Source organism: Acartia tonsa, chromosome 4 (assembly GCF_053477335.1).
Source record: "Acartia tonsa isolate MP-2025a chromosome 4, ASM5347733v1, whole genome shotgun sequence".
NCBI classification, from domain to species: Eukaryota; Metazoa; Arthropoda; class Copepoda; order Calanoida; family Acartiidae; genus Acartia; species Acartia tonsa.
Genome location: NC_137263.1, coordinates 44,560,694 through 44,579,454, shown reverse-complemented (window position 1 = coordinate 44,579,454; position 18,761 = coordinate 44,560,694). Strand labels below are relative to the sequence as shown.

At 40.1% G+C, this 18,761-nt stretch overlaps 1 protein-coding gene across 3 annotated transcripts; it reads right to left on the bottom strand.

Annotated features, from left to right (window-relative positions):
- Nucleotides 1-518: 518 nt before the first annotated feature.
- On the bottom strand, nucleotides 519-18,756 carry Pex19 (peroxisomal biogenesis factor 19). Of its 3 annotated transcripts, none has more exons than XM_080158430.1 (7): nucleotides 18,702-18,756; nucleotides 5,840-6,241; nucleotides 5,246-5,433; nucleotides 4,899-4,964; nucleotides 4,054-4,137; nucleotides 3,172-3,381; nucleotides 519-952 (listed from the first exon to the last, which is right to left on the bottom strand). In XM_080158430.1, exons 2-7 carry the CDS (start codon nucleotides 6,225-6,227, stop codon nucleotides 851-853), a joined length of 1,038 nt encoding a protein of 345 aa, XP_080014556.1. In that variant the 5' UTR covers nucleotides 6,228-6,241; nucleotides 18,702-18,756; the 3' UTR covers nucleotides 519-850. The 3 variants fall into 3 exon arrangements, with proteins under 3 accessions (XP_080014556.1, XP_080014557.1, XP_080014558.1); XM_080158431.1 differs by lacking the exon at nucleotides 18,702-18,756 and adding an exon at nucleotides 18,601-18,624; XM_080158432.1 differs by lacking the exon at nucleotides 18,702-18,756 and adding an exon at nucleotides 16,382-16,634.
- Between the last annotated feature and the right edge of the window lie 5 nt (nucleotides 18,757-18,761).

Here is an 18,761-nt window from a genome sequence, read left to right as displayed (position 1 = left end):
AGGAGTTACCGCATAATCATGACAAGAAAAGCAAAGATTATTTATTTAAAATTTTGAACAACTTTGCTTTTATAAAGTCAGTCATAAAACCTCTCTATATATGATTTATTTAAGGCTGAATTTCCGTGACCTTAGCAAAGCAATTGATAAAAATGGCCATTAATTAACTCACTTCAGGAGTAGTTTTATAAAGAACTTTATAAAAGCAAAGTTGTTCAAAATTTTAAATAAATAATCTTTGCTTTTCTTGTCATGATTATGCGGTATCTCCTAGTGGGTGAAAATTGAACTTAAAATTTTCAAATTTAATTTTCTGAAAAACCGCTGCATTTTAGATTTTATTGAAAAGCACTATGTCCCAATTTAGGTTCTGACACAAAAGTCAAAGCACCTTCATTTGCACTGTGGCAAGCGTAAAAGATCTTAATAGAAATAATCATTAATGTGTGAAATGACAAATTATTGTCATTTTTATATTATCAAAATCTGAAAATAAGTTTTATCTTAAATATTTCAAAAACATTTTGATTCTATTTATTACAATTGTTTTTTATCTTCTTTAAAATAGAGGCTTAAACATTAAACAATAAACATAGGTAGATAAAACTATTTATAAATCACAATATTTTATAATAAAGGCAAGAAAAGAATATTGAGCACTAGCCTTGAGTGAAAAATCTAGGCAGCTCACAGAGTGGCAAATCAGTGCTGCAATATCATAAAATAGAACACTGGTCTTAAGCGGTCAGGCTAGGCAGAGAGGGGAAAATCAGGGCTGTCAAATTATAAAATTAAGCACTGGTCCTGAGCGGACATGTCAGTGAGAGAGGGGGAAATCAGGGCAGCCAAATTATGAAATTGAACACTGGTCTTGAGCATTCATGCTTGGCAAGGAGGGAAAGTCAGAGCTGCCTACCAAATCTGATGGTGGGTTTCCTAACCGCTGCATTTCCTAAAATAAATAAAATTTAAAAACTCAAAAATTACGTAAAATACTTCAAAATCCAAAAAAATCAAACCAATAATAGAAAAAAAGTATCAAGAGTTAAAATATACACATTTATTAGGTACTTATTACAGAAAAGCGTCGCTATATTTAAATTATGGTTTTTCCTAAAAATGCATTGGTAAGCCCAAAAACCACCCTACCCTTGTTTTTGAAGTAGTTGAAAATAAGGGGGGGGGGGGTGGCTAGATATACCACACTTTTCTGGGATCTTGCTGAGTCAAGTATCAACTGTTGGGAATATCAAAGGATGACTCCATGCAAAATTTGAGCCTGATCCGGCCAAAACCGGCCGTGAATTTTATAAAAAACCGTTTTTTTCCGGTTTTTAGGGGGTATCTGTAAATCGATTCAGCTGGAGCAAAACCGGTTAGAGGTACAAAAAATTTTACTTCACATGAAATTTAGCCAATGCAATTGCCTACAAAAATGTACTTTATCATCAACTTGATTGGACAACTCTTTCCCCTCCTAAATGTCCATTAAAACCTCGGAAACGGCAAAAATCGCCAAAAATCACGCCTTCGGCGTCGAATAACGGCTAAACGGTCAGTCGGAGGCGAATAAAACATAAATAAAGAAATGTCCGCCTCAAAAAGTTGTTCAATATCAAAGAAATGCTTGAAGTCTCTAAAACGACTCCTTCCCCTCCTTTAAGGGGAAAAACTGAAAAAACGTCATTTTCAAAAGTATGCCTACTTCGTGGGTGTGGGGGGCACTGAACCCGTCACCCCAGGGTCACCAAATATAAAGTCTAGGCGGCTCACATTGCTGAATTTTCACCAAGTGAAAGTCTTGTGTCATTATCTCTTATGAGAAAAAAGTTATTAATGAATTAAAATTTCAAATTGTGATTTTTTGATGGATTTCTTGGATGAAATGACAGGCCGGTCAATTTTTAGGCCATTTTTTGCGGTTTTTGGGCCGTCACGCCCAAACGGTTTGAGATAATCTCACGGGACCTTTTGCCCAACCTAAGTCTGGTTATTTGTGAGGTCTAGGAAAAAAAATCAGACTTACGCAAAAGATTATAATTATAATCTTTACACAGAAAAATGGCACGAGGTGAGGGTTTGAGGGGGCAAAATAAGCCGACCAGCGATTTTTGACAGCGCGCAGTGACGTCGTGCTTCATCCAATCCAGGATTTTTTTTTCTTAGACCTCACAAATAACCAGACTTAGGTCGGGCAAAAGGTCCTGTGAGATTATCTCAAACCGTTTGGGCGTGACGGCCCAAAAACCACAAAAAATGGCCTTAAAATTGACCGGCCTGTCATTTCATCCAAGAAATCCATCAAAAAATCACAATTTGAAATTTTAATTCATTAATAACTTTTTTCTCATAAGAGATAATGACATAAGACTTTCACTTGGTGAAAATTCAGCAATGTGAGCCGCCTAGACTTTATATTTGGTGACCCTGGGGTGACGGGTTCAGTGCCCCCCACACCCACGAAGTAGGCATACTTTTGAAAATGACGTTTTTTCAGTTTTTCCCCTTAAAGGAGGGGAAGGAGTCGTTTTAGAGACTTCAAGCATTTCTTTGATATTGAACAACTTTTTGAGGCGGACATTTCTTTATTTATGTTTCATTCGCCTCCGACTGACCGTTTAGCCGTTATTCGACGCCGAAGGCGTGATTTTTGGCGATTTTTGCCGTTTCCGAGGTTTTAATGGACATTTAGGAGGGGAAAGAGTTGTCCAATCAAGTTGATGATAATGTACATTTTTGTAGGCAATTGCATTGGCTAAATTTCATGTGAAGTAAAATTTTTTGTACCTCTAACCGGTTTTGCTCCAGCTGAATCGATTTACAGATACCCCCTAAAAACCGGAAAAAAACCGGTTTTTTATAAAATTCACGGCCGGTTTTGGCCGGATCAGGCTCAAATTTTGCATGGAGTCATCCTTTGATATTCCCAACAGTTGATACTTGACTCAGCAAGATCCCAGAAAAGTGTGGTATATCTAGGGGTGGCGGTTAATTTTTAAATTTTTGTTTATTTCTTTAAGTCAGGTTAAATCTTATTGGGTACTAGGTAGCCACAAAGGGTTAGAGCCCTCCAAATGGGTTATCCATATAGGAATTTATTTTAAAAATAAGAGAGGATGGAGGTTTCATTGCTCGACAAGCACATTAAGAGATAGTATCAGTAAATCCTACCTCCATTAATGCAAGGACATTATTAAAAGTTTCACTTTTAGCCTCCTCTGAGTTACTACTCTCCTTCTCAAATTCAATGCATATCTTCTTTGTTATTTTGAACTGTTGTTCGTACTTGGTGAAGTCTCCCTTGCTAAGGATTGTTTTGTTCTTGTCCAGCCAGGCAGGATATTGTTCACTCATGTCTTTTATAGCTGGATACAGAAGATCCTAAATTAAATAAATAATGCAGTAATAATTCCTTTGAGACTTCTGGTTAACCTGATAAGCCAAGAGTAAAGCTTGTGAATATCACCAATAAATAAAATGTTGGAAATGTGTTTTATTAAGTACACTACACATAAAAGGTTTTTAAATGTTGGCTGCAATGAAACAATGGGGCTTATTTAAGAAAATTAAATTAAGACTAAAAACTTTTAAAAATACACTTTATTAAGCCATTATTGCAATACAATTAAGATTCTTTAACTATTTTACCTAATAAACTTATCCGATCCAAATATATTTTTTATTTCTTTTGAAATATTTCTGGAATTTATGATTAAATATTATATATGATACCTATCATAGGTATTTAACATTGTGTATAAATTGGTCAATATTTGTACATATTTTGTATAGTAGTGTTTTATTAAACTCTTGTAAATTACACAGGTACCCAAAGTTTTATATGCAAGTCATCTAATTTCCAAATTGGGCTCAAACTTAAGGTACTTCTTTAGAATTTTTAATTGATTGGTTTCAAACCACTAAAGTTCAAACTTTGCAACCAACACAATTTTGATCTACAAGAGGAAATTTTGGAGTGTGCATCAATTTATTGTCCATTGTCTTATCCCTTAATACATGAATAACGACCCATAAGAAATTAGGTTTCCTTACTTTGGAAAGTAAAGATTGCATCATTCCGTTCATCATTGGTAACAGGTTACCCAAATCTTTCTCCAAGTTTTCAGTCGACATTCCCTGTAACAATTGTAATTAACATACATGGTAACTAAAGTATTTGGTTACTGTTCCATCATTGGTAACAGGTTACCCAAATCTTTCTCCAAGTCTTCTGTTGACATACCATGTAACAATTGTAATTAACATACATGGTAACTAAAGTATTTGGTTACTGTTCCATCATTGGTAACAGGTTACAAAAATCTTTCTCCAAGTTTTCTGTTGACATACCCTGTAACAGTTGTAATTAACATATATATTGTAACTAAAGTATTTGGTTACTGTTCCATCATTGGTAACAGGTTACACAAATCTTTCTCCAAGTTTTCAGTCGACATTCACTATAACAGTTGTAATTAACATACATGGTAACTAAAGTATTTGGTTACTGTTCCATCATTGGTAACAGGTTACACAAATCTTTCTCCAAGTTTTCTGTAGGAATTCCCTATAACAGTTGTAAATAACATACAATTTAACTATACTATTTGGTTACTGTTCATTATTGATAACATTTCTTTTCAAACTTTTGCTGATGGCAATAAGTAACTTAAACTAGTTGTAATTACTCAAATTTTCGCCTGCAATGCTAAATGTTGCTTGTTAAACCTACAGATTGATTGCACTTCTTCTGTCTTGAAGTCCATTAGAATGGTCTGTTTTTTTTAAAGGTAAAGATTTTTTCTTATTTTTATAATCCTAACAAAGTTGCAATAGGTACAATTTTAACGTGTCAGGTATGATAAAATACAATTAAATGTGTAATTTTAAAATCATACCTGAAACATTTTTTCCATTTCTTCGTCTGTTGGCAAATCATTGAGTGACGAGGAATCCTGGCCCATCTGAAAATTTAAAACGTTAATTTTTTATTGATGGAAAATTATTTTTTCTAGGTTGTAATTCCTTTGAATATAGCCTAAATCCTTAATTTAAAATGCGATTTCTGCAGATCAAGATATTTTTTAGCATTGTTAAGAGACAGACAAACAGAAAAACTTTTGGAGACCATTGTTTTAGAGGTCCTTGGAAATATAAAGATAATAGAATTTCAAAAACAGCTGTTGATTTGATAAGAGTAGGTAAAAACTATTTGCCTTTTTTCAAAAGGTCTACAAACAAATACCTTTAACAATGCTTCATGTAGGCTGGCTTCCATTCCTGGTAAACTGGAGGCACCTGGCATGCTGGGAGCCCCAGGTATTCTAGAGGCTCCAGGTAAATTTCCGGACGAAGTAGAAGGATTCTGACCCATAAGTGATAAGTTAAACAACTGGTCATTTATATCTCTTAAACTTGCACCATCAGGGAAACCTAGAATTAGTAATGTCTCACATGTAAAAAAGTAGAGTCTAATATTTTGGTTAGTCACCTAGAGTTTTTGTTCGTAGAGCAATTATTGAAAGCTGTCGTTTTATTATCAGGGAACTGAATTCATATCTTATGGGACAAGATAATGGACGAAAAACTTTTGTACATCCTCATTGTTAATAAGCTAAATTGCCCTATCTGTAGATTACATGAATTATTCGTTGAAATGTTTGGACATTAACTACATGAACAAACCTACTAAACTTCAGTAAAAGTTTTAGAACTGACGAATAAGATAAAACGGTTATAAAACTTAGGGTGCCACTGTAATAACTATACACTTTACAATCTAATGTCCTAAATTTAAACGCAATTAAATAGTTTTTTTTGTAAGCTCACATTTTAATACCTGTTTTACTAAAAAGATTCAACAAATCATCTTCTTGTGATTTTGGACCCTGTTCTTTCTTGGCTTTTACTTTCTTTGGCTTTTTCTTGTCAAAATCTTGTAATGCACTGTCTAGTAGCTTGTCTATGTTGTCCTTGGCATTATCATTCTCTTTTGAATTTTCTATGCAATTTTCATTGTTGTCATCTTTTGATTTTTCTATTGAAATGTCTTTCTTCTTTTTTACTTTTTCTACAATTTCTTTTGATTCGTCTATGGCGTCATTACGAACTTCTGGTGTATTTAGAGAATCTGAGCTGTCTTCTATGGAATCTTTGTCTTCCCTGTTTGTTTCATCAACATCATTTGATATATCTCCAACATTCTTCATCTCGTTAATTTCATCCATTGTCAGCTATGATCCTAAAAAATATAGATTTTAGTTTAATTCAGGGATCTCAAGAATTAGGTAAGGCAATAGAAGATAAATTGATATTTATACCCAATTATAATAAAAATTACCCCTTGTAGATTAAAATATCAGTAGAAGATTGGACACTGCTGGTTTGTACCAACCAATCAAGATTTATTAAAAGTCTCCAGTCATGGAGTTCATAAAACTTTGAGTACCAGTAAAGTACTAAAGCCAATATTCCCTGCCTCCCAGATTTTTTAGATCTTATTCCTAATCTTAAACTTTCTTATTCTTATTTATCATCATGAAATTAAAAAAAAACAAAAGAATAGCAAACAATGATTCAATTCTAATTCACACTACAGTTGCACTGTATTATATTTTCTAATAATAACAAGGATGACAACATCCATAAGTAGCGAAGCTCAAAATTATGGATGGACATCCGAAAAAAAGGAATGATAGAGTATTGCTATAAAAAAATTAAACTCAAATAAAAAATCACGAAAGCGTAAAAAGAATTATAATAGTCTTTTGAAGCATTAAGCTAAACAGGAAAACGTAAAATCTAGAAATCGAACTAGTGTGGTATGCGGCAACTCTGGGCCATGCAGAAACCAAGACATTATAGTGATGCTACGCACCCAGCTAAATCCTGTTATTCTACAATTGTAAAGCCACCTGAAAATATGTCAGATAACGGTATTGATTTCATCTCTCAGTTGTCCTGCAAATGGAGGGAGGGGTGTTACCCCTCCCTCTCCCTTCTTAAGCACCGGAACCTTCCCCTTCAACCACCAAGTTATCAGCACCACCTCAGCCCTGAGGATAAAGGATCTAAGCCTTCCCTCACCTGATAGAATCACCCCCACACAGACTGTTGTTGTCACAGTAATCATCAAACCTTCCCTTTTTAGTACCCAGACCTACCACTCAACCCCTCTATGCTTATCTACCTATTGTGCTGTTCCATGGGCTATCCTGCCTCCCCCGGACAGGGATAGCCATCTACCTAACTATTGCAACTATCTATGTTTTACTTGTATGATTTACCTTTAACTATCTTTATTCCTAATCCATATGTATTCATATTATGTTGTACAACTTTAGTAACTCTTAGACCTTCAATAAAGGAACAACTGAATAGATGCTGTTTGTTATTTAGTGATTGTTAGAGAAGCGTAGCTTCTCTATAGTAAGGTGTCCACGTCTGTCACACTGCCGTAGTCTTTTCGAACTCTGGTGTCTGCCATTTATCCTAGGCGGATACCACAACTTGGTGACAGCTGTGTGAGATTACGGCAAACCACAAGTGTAGAGCAGACGCGCAGCTGAGGCTAAGGTACTCCCAGCAGTGAAACTGGCAAAACTGACACAAGCAACCTGAATTACCCACCCTGGATAGCAAGGTCTAACTCTGTATCCGGCAGTTGTGGAAGCGAAACTGGCAAAACTGACACAAGCAACCTGAATTACCCACCCTGGACAGCAAGGTCTAACTCTGCATCCGGCAGTTGTGGAAGCGAAACAGCGAAACTTGACGGAGAACCGCGAGAAGCGCCGACATCTAACGGAGAATTGAGCGCTCAAGGGCTGAAACAGGCCTGCGGACTGGCTGAAACAGGCCAACTAAGTGCAAACGGCTGAAGATAGGCCAACATTTACTGCAAGAGATAGCAGGATTTGAACCAGCGGCGCTAGCAGGACGGGACATTCCCTGCCGCCATCAGCCAGATTCGGATACACGGCGCTGCAGGACGGGACATTCCCTGCCGCCGATAGACTGAAACAAGCCAAGGATTCGAACCAGCGGCGCTAGCAGGACGGGACATTCCCTGCCGCCAACAGTCGGATTCGGATATACGGCGCTGTAGGACGGGACATTCCCTGCTGCCGATAGGCTGAAACACGCCACATAGCTGCGAGCTGCGAGCCAACATACGAGTGTAGTGTACCAAAGCAGAGAAAACTACGTCAACTCCAAGTATCCCGAGAGGCTACAGCGCAGCCACCCATCTAGAAAAGCCGATATTATATCACATTGTAGGGATTACCACCCTAGTGTGATGGTTAAACAATAGATTTATGAGCAAGGATTGGCAAACAATTTGTTGTGTATTGTGATAAAACTAAAAATAGAACAGGCTTGGATTTGTTGTGTATTGTGATAACAACTAAAAATAGAACAGGCTTGGTAAGCAAATCTGTTATGTATTGTGATAAGGCCAAAAATAGAATCTAGATGTAATATAACAATGCCTTGATAAACAATCTAACCACCCAAGCCTCAAGCACAACAAAATACACCCCTTATTCCAGAGGAAAGGGAGGGGCCCACTCTCCATTGAAGAAAATACAATCAAGGTGACATAACAATAAAGCCTAGGATTAAGGAGAAAGGGCACCATTACCTCATCACACAGTTACCTCAAACCCACAGCACTCCCCCCTTCCTCACAGGGGGAACGGACGGATTTACCCCGTCCCCTCACGCGCTTCCCCCCTCCTACCCACACTTGACTAAGTCTGCCCACGGTGTGGAGCTAGCGACCGGGAAAACAGAGCGCCATTTACGGGCCGCGCAACGGAGTTCGGGAAATATCATAAAATTCAACGGACAAAGCGGACCAATGAGAGAGCGAGTTGAGGGATAAGTGCGCGTTTTACCTGTGTGCGCGGATTTGACGGCGCGTAGGCGCGTTGCAAGAAGAGGGGATTTCACACACACACACACACACAGGAGAGGGGCCACTCTATAGCATACAACAGAGATATTTTTTAGAAGAAAAACTTGCAAGCTCCTCCCTCCCTACCTACAGTGTGATAAGGAAAACTAAATCAGTTCCTTAAACCCGCTCAGACCCTCAACATCTTCCTAGCCTGCCAACCCTACTTCAAAGCTGAGTGGCTAGTAAAAAAATATATATGTATATATAAATACCCAAGTGATAAATAGTGTTGTTTTTTTTGTATCATGGGTGCAAGTAAGTGAATACTAACCTCACCAGACAACACTGGAGACTGATATGGTAACTGAACGAAAGTACGCCCACCCTGTGGACATAGCCTGACTTGATGCCCCACACTGGGCAGTGGTGGTGTGTACCTTGACCATAGAACCTCATAGTTGTGAACTATATACAGAGGAAGCGTGATTTTTTGGAGCAAGGAGGACAGCTAGCTAGCTCTGGGGATATTCCTATACACGTATATATACTCAGGCTCAACAGTTAAACAAGACGCTGGCACCAACAGACCAACCCCCTGCTACTTATCATGGGGACGCTCCAGCCACAGAAACTCTTGAGCCAGGAGGACAGAGCCTACGGCTACGTGGACTACCACCCTAATTACACAGCTACAGTATCTACAATAGGGGTGAGCCGGCTCGAACCCCCTTGCGGCGCGGCTACTCTACTCTGCTCCTATATCTACAAGATAAGAAATTGTCAGCCCCTAGCCCGACGTGCGGCAATAGAAGACATTCCTGATTGGGCATTAACTGTGTGCCTAGGCAAGCTGCTGGCACTGTGGTGGACAGAAGTCTTCATTTGGACCATAACCACCAACATCTGTACCCCACCACTCTCTGCTTCTGCATACAAGGTGCTGCTTCTGTTATTACTTTGGCCTACTGTGTGGAGTACAGTGAACATAAAACACATGCCAGGTCACAGACCCCTGGTCCCTGAGATGCCCTTGTCTGGAAGGGTGACTGAATGTCCGCTGCACAGCTCCTGTACAGTTGGTGCCCAACGCACGAGAAATGGAGATACTGGACTGGGGATTGTTGAACCTGTATGTGTCCTCCTGGGGGTGTTGAACGATGCAACTGAGCCTAATGAGAAGGTGACAAGCTTCAGAGACTTAGTGGCCAGCCCCAAGATGGACACTACCACCAGAACTGAGACTCCAAAGGGGCCCAGCCCTAGGGCCAGTACCACCTGTTTCTGGGGTGGAAAGGTCCTCCCTGGCGCTGGCCTCACCAATCTGGAGGATGGGGAGCTGTCCCAGGGGAATAGGCTCTTCACCCAGATGCCCGACGCGTACCTGGGGGTGGGGGAGCCGCCACCCAAGCCTCCCTGGGAGCCCCCAGGCATGGAACGACTGGGGACCGGCCTAAGGATGGGAAATGGTGACCTGCTGCAGTGGAAGGCTTTACCCAGCACGGAGGGAGCAGGGTTGACCAGCAGCAGTGAGGCTGTTCCCCCACACTCCAAGACCAGATGCCTCTACTATGTTGAACCACTGCACATGACCCAGCCAAGTCCCCCCATGCTGCTGAAGATGGAGGCCCACCAGGATGCAGAGCTCCAACTAGGGAAGTCAATCAGAAGGCCACCCCCTGCCAAAACCAGAACCACCGCAAGGGCTCCCCACCAGCAGCTGACGGAGCCTGGCAGGGACGCAATACCAGCTGGCAACTCTGGCCCAACTCAGGTGGCTACCAACAGCCTGCTGGCAGTCCAGAACACAGTTCAGGCTACCATCAGTATGGCATCTTCTGGACCTTGCTGGTTCAACTGTGGGTACCTGTCCACACACTGGCCACAGATACCCCCCAGAGATCATAGCCCCCCTTCCGACTGGCACCATCAAAGGCCTTTGCTACCAACTACCTGGCGTCACCGGAGGCAGCATCCCTCATGTGGAGAAGCACCTGCAGAAGCTAAGGCTGAGGCTGGCCTCGCCACCCAGGAGAGGAGAGCCGCTGTTGGATGGAAGGGACCTGTGTGTATGGGGAGGAGGCTGAATGTAACCAAGGAGCCACCACAGGCAGCCCAACAACCTGCATACAACCAGTCTGACACCCAGGTCTACCTGGAGGGAGATGCCCAGCCGTCACCCCAACCAGCTGCCGCCGCTGGGGCCGCGGCTACCCAGGAGTCTGTGTCTCAGATTGGGACCATAGTGGCCAGGATCAACGTGCTGGGAGGAGCAGCTGAACCCAACCGGGTTGGCCTGGACCTCAGCCTCAACCACATGGGACCGGTGTTCGTGCAGCCAACCAACATTGCGGAGCCAGAAGTCCTGCGGCCTCTGCCGGTCGGCCTCAACATGATGGTACCCGTCAGACCGCGTCCCCCGAAGGAGGAGGTAACCCCTGTCACCCCCAGCGAGAGCCGAGGGGCGCTACCCAGCGCCACCGGGACGGTGTACGGGGAGGCCCTGGCGGCCGCCGAGCGGGAGAGGCAAGAGGCGCTAGCCAGCGAGTCTGAGTCGATGTATGGGACGCCAACCGGCATCGCCACCTGGAAGGAACGAGAGGTGCTTCCCTGCACCACCAAGCTGATGTCTGGGGCGACAACCGTCGCCGCCACCTGTGAAGACTGGGGGGTGCTGTCCAGCGCCCCACGCTGGTGCCTGGGGCGACAACCGTCGCCGCCACCGAGAGACCTGGACCCCTGTGAAGACTGGGGGGTGCTATCCAGCGCCCCCACGCTGGTGCCTGGGGCGACAACCGTCGCCGCCACCGAGATACCTGGACCCCGGAACGAGCCCACAGCCCCAGAGGAAGGGGTGACACCCGTCACCCCCAGTCAGCCAGAGCCTCCAGCCAGCAGGGAGAGTCCAGCTGTCCCTCACCCTCAACTGCGTCCAGCTGTCTACCTCCCTCAACCAAGCCAGGGTAATTGTATTGCACTGGTGTACCAGGAAGCTTGTGCTGGGTCCAACTTGCCTGCGCCCCCTGCATCTGCCCCAGGAACCAGGATATCAGCCATTACCAGCCAAACTGAAGAAGCTTTGACCGCTGCCTGGGGAGTAACTCAACTAGATGCGCCAAGTGCCGAGCCTAACCATAGAAGTAGAGGATCCCCAACAATTATGTCTACCCAAGATGGAGACGATGTGCCTGGACACCTTCAGGCTAGGGGAGGAAGTCCGGAGCCTTGTGCCTCCAGTCCACCAACAGCAGTGGCCGTGGATGGGCCTGTCCCCCAGCCAACTAGAGCGGAGCCACCCTTGCAGATCCAAGACAGCCTCCGGCACAGGGGATGGACTGTTACCTTCCCCTACCCTGCAGGTCTGACTGCCATGCACCACCCTGCCAATGTCCAGGATGAGCCTGAGGGAGGCAACGTTCCTACAGTATGGCAACCACCACCTGCCCGCGTTGACAGAGACCCTGGAAGCCGAATGAACCTGACCAGCCCCAAGGGCAAAGAAGCTGCGCCTGCATCCAGTAGCCAGCCTGCCAGCAGCAAGGTGACCAACACGATGGAGACCACCAGCCCAGTAGAGAAACCTGAAGAGGTGTATACCAGGCGGCTGTTGGTCCAAGCCCCCTCATGTGCTGTGCCACCCCTGGAGGTTGCCAGGGTGGCCTCAGAGGTACACATCCAACGGCCAGAACATCCAACAGGACCAGCTACTCCAGCAGATATAGCAGATTCCGTTCGACCTGGGGAGGGCTGGAGCCTACCACCGTTCAGCAGCTGGTATCCTGGCGGACCCATTCCACAAGGACAACAAACTGAAGGCCGCAACCACTGTCGGAAGTCTGGCGGTGCAGACAACCCCTCCCAGCCTTCCGAGGGGAGAGTTGTGGTATGCGGCAACTCTGGGCCATGCAGAAACCAAGACATTATAGTGATGCTACGCACCCAGCTAAATCCTGTTATTCTACAATTGTAAAGCCACCTGAAAATATGTCAGATAACGGTATTGATTTCATCTCTCAGTTGTCCTGCAAATGGAGGGAGGGGTGTTACCCCTCCCTCTCCCTTCTTAAGCACCGGAACCTTCCCCTTCAACCACCAAGTTATCAGCACCACCTCAGCCCTGAGGATAAAGGATCTAAGCCTTCCCTCACCTGATAGAATCACCCCCACACAGACTGTTGTTGTCACAGTAATCATCAAACCTTCCCTTTTTAGTACCCAGACCTACCACTCAACCCCTCTATGCTTATCTACCTATTGTGCTGTTCCATGGGCTATCCTGCCTCCCCCGGACAGGGATAGCCATCTACCTAACTATTGCAACTATCTATGTTTTACTTGTATGATTTACCTTTAACTATCTTTATTCCTAATCCATATGTATTCATATTATGTTGTACAACTTTAGTAACTCTTAGACCTTCAATAAAGGAACAACTGAATAGATGCTGTTTGTTATTTAGTGATTGTTAGAGAAGCGTAGCTTCTCTATAGTAAGGTGTCCACGTCTGTCACACTGCCGTAGTCTTTTCGAACTCTGGTGTCTGCCATTTATCCTAGGCGGATACCACACTAGCACCCCAACCAATAAGCATAGCTTAATAAAAAAGAAAGTTACATATAATGTAAAAGAAAAAATTATTCAATATTTTCCAATTTTCATGTTATTTTGACTATCTTTTAGATTAATAAAACGATTAGTTATTTAAAGACTATTTGTGAGACTTTAAGGGCCCTTTCGCATTTTAACATCCTTAGGCTAGAATATTTACACACAGACAAGACAAACATACCGACAGACTAGAGCATTTAATGCTTCGCTTCCAATATTCTTTTGACGTTCAGCTTCAAAAGAAATTATTTCACGGAAATATAATAACAAGGATATAACATTAATAAGAAGCGATGCTAAAAAAATAATCGATAGACAAACAGACTAAGAGATTAATAGAGAAGATATTCAGTTGTCGTAAACAAAGAGACAAAGAAATGGAAGGATATCATATGAATTATAAATAATAGGAAAACACGAAACCTTTATTTATAAATATCTTTTGCAGAATGACCGACCAACCAATCTTTGATACTAGTTTCTTTTGGCAACAGATGTTTTTAAAAATAATAAACATGAGAAAATCACAGTTACACTATTACGTTACAGACAGCCTGACAAACGAACAGACAAAGTGCATCATAAAATAGCTTCGCTACTAATAATTATGATAGAAACATTTTTTTTGCGCGTCCTTGATATTTTGCATTTGATTAAGAAACATAGGTGAAGAATTTTTAATATAACAATTCGTGTGCAGATGCACTTATTAGAAGCGAGGCTGTAATATTGATAGGGTCTGTCCATCCTATTGAGGATTGTTGGTTGTGTTTCGCTTTAAAATGTCTAAAGCATGACTCCATAAAATGGACGTAGAATATACGTGGAAATTGTAACAGGGGATTTTTTTTTCAATTTAGGTTGCAATTTCCGTCGCCATTTTTTGGCCAATTCGTTTATCCAGTAGGAAGAGAGGCGTTGGGAAAAATCGTTATTTTAGCCGGCAACAAGGTTCACTTTATAAGAGAACTAGCGGCTTCGCCCCTAGCCTCTAGGGGCTGTGCCCCAAGAGGTTTGATCAACCTAATTTTTCGTATTTTAGATTTAAAAAGAAAAAGTAAAAAAAAAAATTTTTTTTTGGGGGGGGGGTGTTTTTCATTTTTTGGGGGGGTTGGGGTGTCCCACCCCCCAAGAAAATAGCTTAAAACCATCACAGGACCAGTAGGTATATTCCCTGAAGAGTAGAGCCCAATCGGTTCAGTGGTTACTGAGATCTTAAGCTTCAGACGGACAGACAGACGGACAGACGGACAGACAGACATCGTTCTACTTTGTATTATAGATATGAAAATCTGGTGTAAGGTCCAAGTAATAATAAATCCATCATCAGTAACGTTAGCAAGTATTTCTCGTTTTTTTATAAAGGCTTTACATATAAGGATATTGTCATTCTTGTTACCTATTCTAACACTACAAGAAACAAAAGAAATAGAAAATAAATAAAATGTTATCAAGAAAAATGTATATAACAATTGCAAGGTCAATTTAACCAAGAAATAATTTTTACAAAGCAATAATACTGTAGGTATTTTTGCAAAATCTACAAACCAACACATCCAAATATATGTAGAATTACATTTACGAAAAAGTTTAACGATTTCAGTGGTCTTAATTAACACAAACAGCCATTAATAACTTCTGGCTTAAAATTCAAAATGTCAACAATTAAAACCCATTTAAATATTGATATTGTTTATTTTATGGTTGGGTGAAATTCAAATCTCAAAATTTTTCCTAATATGTAAGTCATATATCAATGTTTTTTAGCTTTGCAGCGATGAATGTTTATTTACAAGTTACTTTTGTATAACTGTGTTTACCTATGTTCCTTTATAAAAATTTCGCCTGCATTCGTTTTAATCACGAAGAAGAAAAAGGCCATTAAGGGATCTAAAGGGATAAGACAATGGCAAATAAAGGGGGGAGGGGAAGTTCTGACACATTTGCGTAAACCTGGTATATAGGCTTTATCTTTGGACTGAGAGGATAGGTTATTAAAGATAAAATCATTCTTATATGATGAATTTTCCCAAGTTTTAAGATTTTTTGGATAGGCCTCCAGGTTCCGGAGCTCCAGGCCTCCAGGTGGTCTCTGTACAGGTAAAAGTTAAAAATAATTTTTTTTTAAAAGAGTTAGAGGTCAACTTATGAAACAAAATATGCATCTTTTTGAATGTTATTCACATATTTGATGAAAAAACATGCATATTTAATTTAATAAGCTGACATCTAACTCTTTAATGATTTTTAATTTTTACCTGTACAGAACCACCTGGAGGCCTGGAGCTCCGGAACCTAGAGGCATATCCAAATTTTTTTTAAACTTAGGAAAATTCATTATATAAGAATGATTTTTATCTTTTATAACCTATCCTCTCAGTCCAAAGATAAAGCCTATATACCAGGTTTACGCAAATTTGTCAGAGCCCCCCCCCCCCCCCCCCACTTAGTGGTTGAAAAGATAACTTAATGAACAAACCAATCAAAATTCATTTAAAAATCCCCAAAGTTGTTAAGCCAAGCGAGTAAGAAACGGTATAAAAAAAACTTTTAGGACTTGTGTAATAAACAGCCCAATGTCCCCTCCCTCCCCGGGGGACATTATTAAAATTATAGAACCACAATGGTAATAAACTTGTTCTTTGAAACTAAGGGGCTTATCATCGAGTCTTACTTAGGTTGTTTGAACTACCAGTATCCAAACATTTCCACCAATAATAATAATCTTCATACAAGGCCTATCGACAGCTAAATCATTATGAACCAAACTATCTAGTATAGCAGATCTTAAATTTTTTGGTAAGTTTAAATATCAATTCATTTTTTAATATTTTACTTTTAACGTAGGCATTAAAAATATTATGAAATCTTACCAATCACAAATAACGTTATCTTTAAACTCTTGTTATAATTATTAACACCAAACTATTTAATCTTAAATACAAAGAGATAAGACTAGAAACATGTCTTAAACGTAGTATAGATAGAGTTAAACTAGATGGAAACCCAAATATTAATATTATTGTATTTGAACCAGTTTACTATATTATAAACCACCTGACTCAAGGCATAGATTAAGATCTAAGCACAAAACTTGAGAGTGTGTGTGTGTTTGTCTGATATTAATAAAAGGACACTAGGATTTATAAGAAGCGCAGCTAATCTCGAATCTGATTGTGTCCGTCACAACGCCACAGTACTTTAACTTTCAATGTCTCGTGATTTATTAGTAAAAAAGCTACTCTATAATTCGAAATGTCCGACCGTCTGTGTTTAAGAAATTGTAAAAGAACATGATTTTCTTGGCTGCTATAAAAGATAAAGTAAAGATTTCTATATTATTTACTTGGTTCGTCAGTATTAAAAATACTCTTAAGGACATTATTTACCCATAGGAAAAGAAATTATTGACTGCTTTTAATCATACATTTTATACATCCTGTTTTCTTAATCAAAAGTTTACTGAGCTGGATCTTTAAATGTATAGCCGTTGCCGTACCCGTCGCCACTGCCAGTACTGCCAATAAAACATGGATTTTAAAATGTTTGAAGTGTTTAAGTATTATTATTATTATTTTATTTCATATTTTTAGTTTTTGCTTAAAATTGAAAAAAGTGGTTGTGATTTAAAGATCGCATAATGATATTATAGCCGTGGCCACGCGTAGCCAATTTGATTTAAAGATCGCTATTAGGTTAGTGGCTGCACCGGCAACGGCTACACATCCAAGATCCAGCTCTGTTCTTTATTGATCCAAGATGTTGTTAATAACACAATTGTCCTTGTTTTTAATAGAAGTTAAATTTTTTTTTAGGATTATACGTCACTACGTCATAAAAAATTAGGTCTTTCCGGTCATTTCATTTCGGAAGGGAAGGAGTTAATAAGATATATTTTATAGTTAAGAAAATATTTTTAAAAATTGGGGGGCGTTTTTTTTGTTGGTAGGGTGATGGTACCCTTTCCCGAAATAGTTATAATCCTGCCCAGGACCTATGAGAAGCTACACTGTAAAGGAGAACTTTAGCGAGATCTTTCGGTACACAAACACACATAAAGGGTGTGCAAAAAAAATGCGGACATTTTTAAAATTAAAATTGCGCGGCTTGTGTTAATAGTAGAAAAACGTTACGCATATCGTTAGAACCGTTAGGAAGTCTATTTTTGGAAATATAAAAACGATTCCTGTGCTACGTATAGTTTGGGAGCGATGTGGTAAAATGTCCCAACTGCCTTGCGAGTAAATCATTAAAGATTAAAGTATATAAAAAAAATATGTACCTTTTTAAAATTCAAATTGCGCGGCTTGTGTTAAAAGTAGAACAACGTTATGCATATCATTAGAACCGCTATGAAGTCTATTTTATGGAAATATAAGAACCATTACTGTGCTACTTATAGTTTAGGAGCTACGTAGTAGAATGTCCCAACTGACTTAAAACTTGACTTGCGAGTAAATCATTAAAGATAAAAAAGGGTGTGCAAAAATGCGGACATTTTTAAAATTCAAACTGCTCGGCTTGTGTGAATAGTAGAAAAATGCTATGTTTATAGCTAGAACCGTCATAAGCTCTATTTTTTCGGAAATATAAGTACGATTTTTGTGCTATTTTTAGTTTAGGAGCTGTATTGATAAATGTGAGAAAAGTGGAATTTTTTTTTTGAGTTTTAAGTCAGTTGGGACATTCTACCATATAGCTTATAAATTATACATAGCACATGAATAGTTCTTATATTTCCAAAAAAATAGACTTCATAGCGGTTCTAACGGTATGCATAACATTTTTCTACCATTAACACAAGCCGAGCAATTAGAATTTTAAAAATGTACGTATTTTTATTTGCATACCCTTTAATTTAATCTTTAATGATTTACTCGCAAGTCAAGTTTTACATCAGTTGGGACATTTTAACACGTAGCTCCGTAACTATACGTAGCACAGGAATCGTTTTTATATTTCCAAAAAATAGACTTCCTAACGGTTCTAACGATATGCGTAACATTTTTCTACTATAAACACAAGCCGCGCAATTTTAATTTTAAAAATGTCCGCATTTTTTTGCACACCCTTTAGATAGGACATTTCTTACATAATAAAATAATGAAAAGAGCCAATTGTTAAGGACGTATGTACCGACCGTCATTAAAAAAGCTTCGCTTTTTTTAAAGCAAAAATATTCTATTATGCTACCTTATAAAACCCAATAAATGCATCATGCCATTTTTCATTTTTATTCTTTTCATCTGAAAA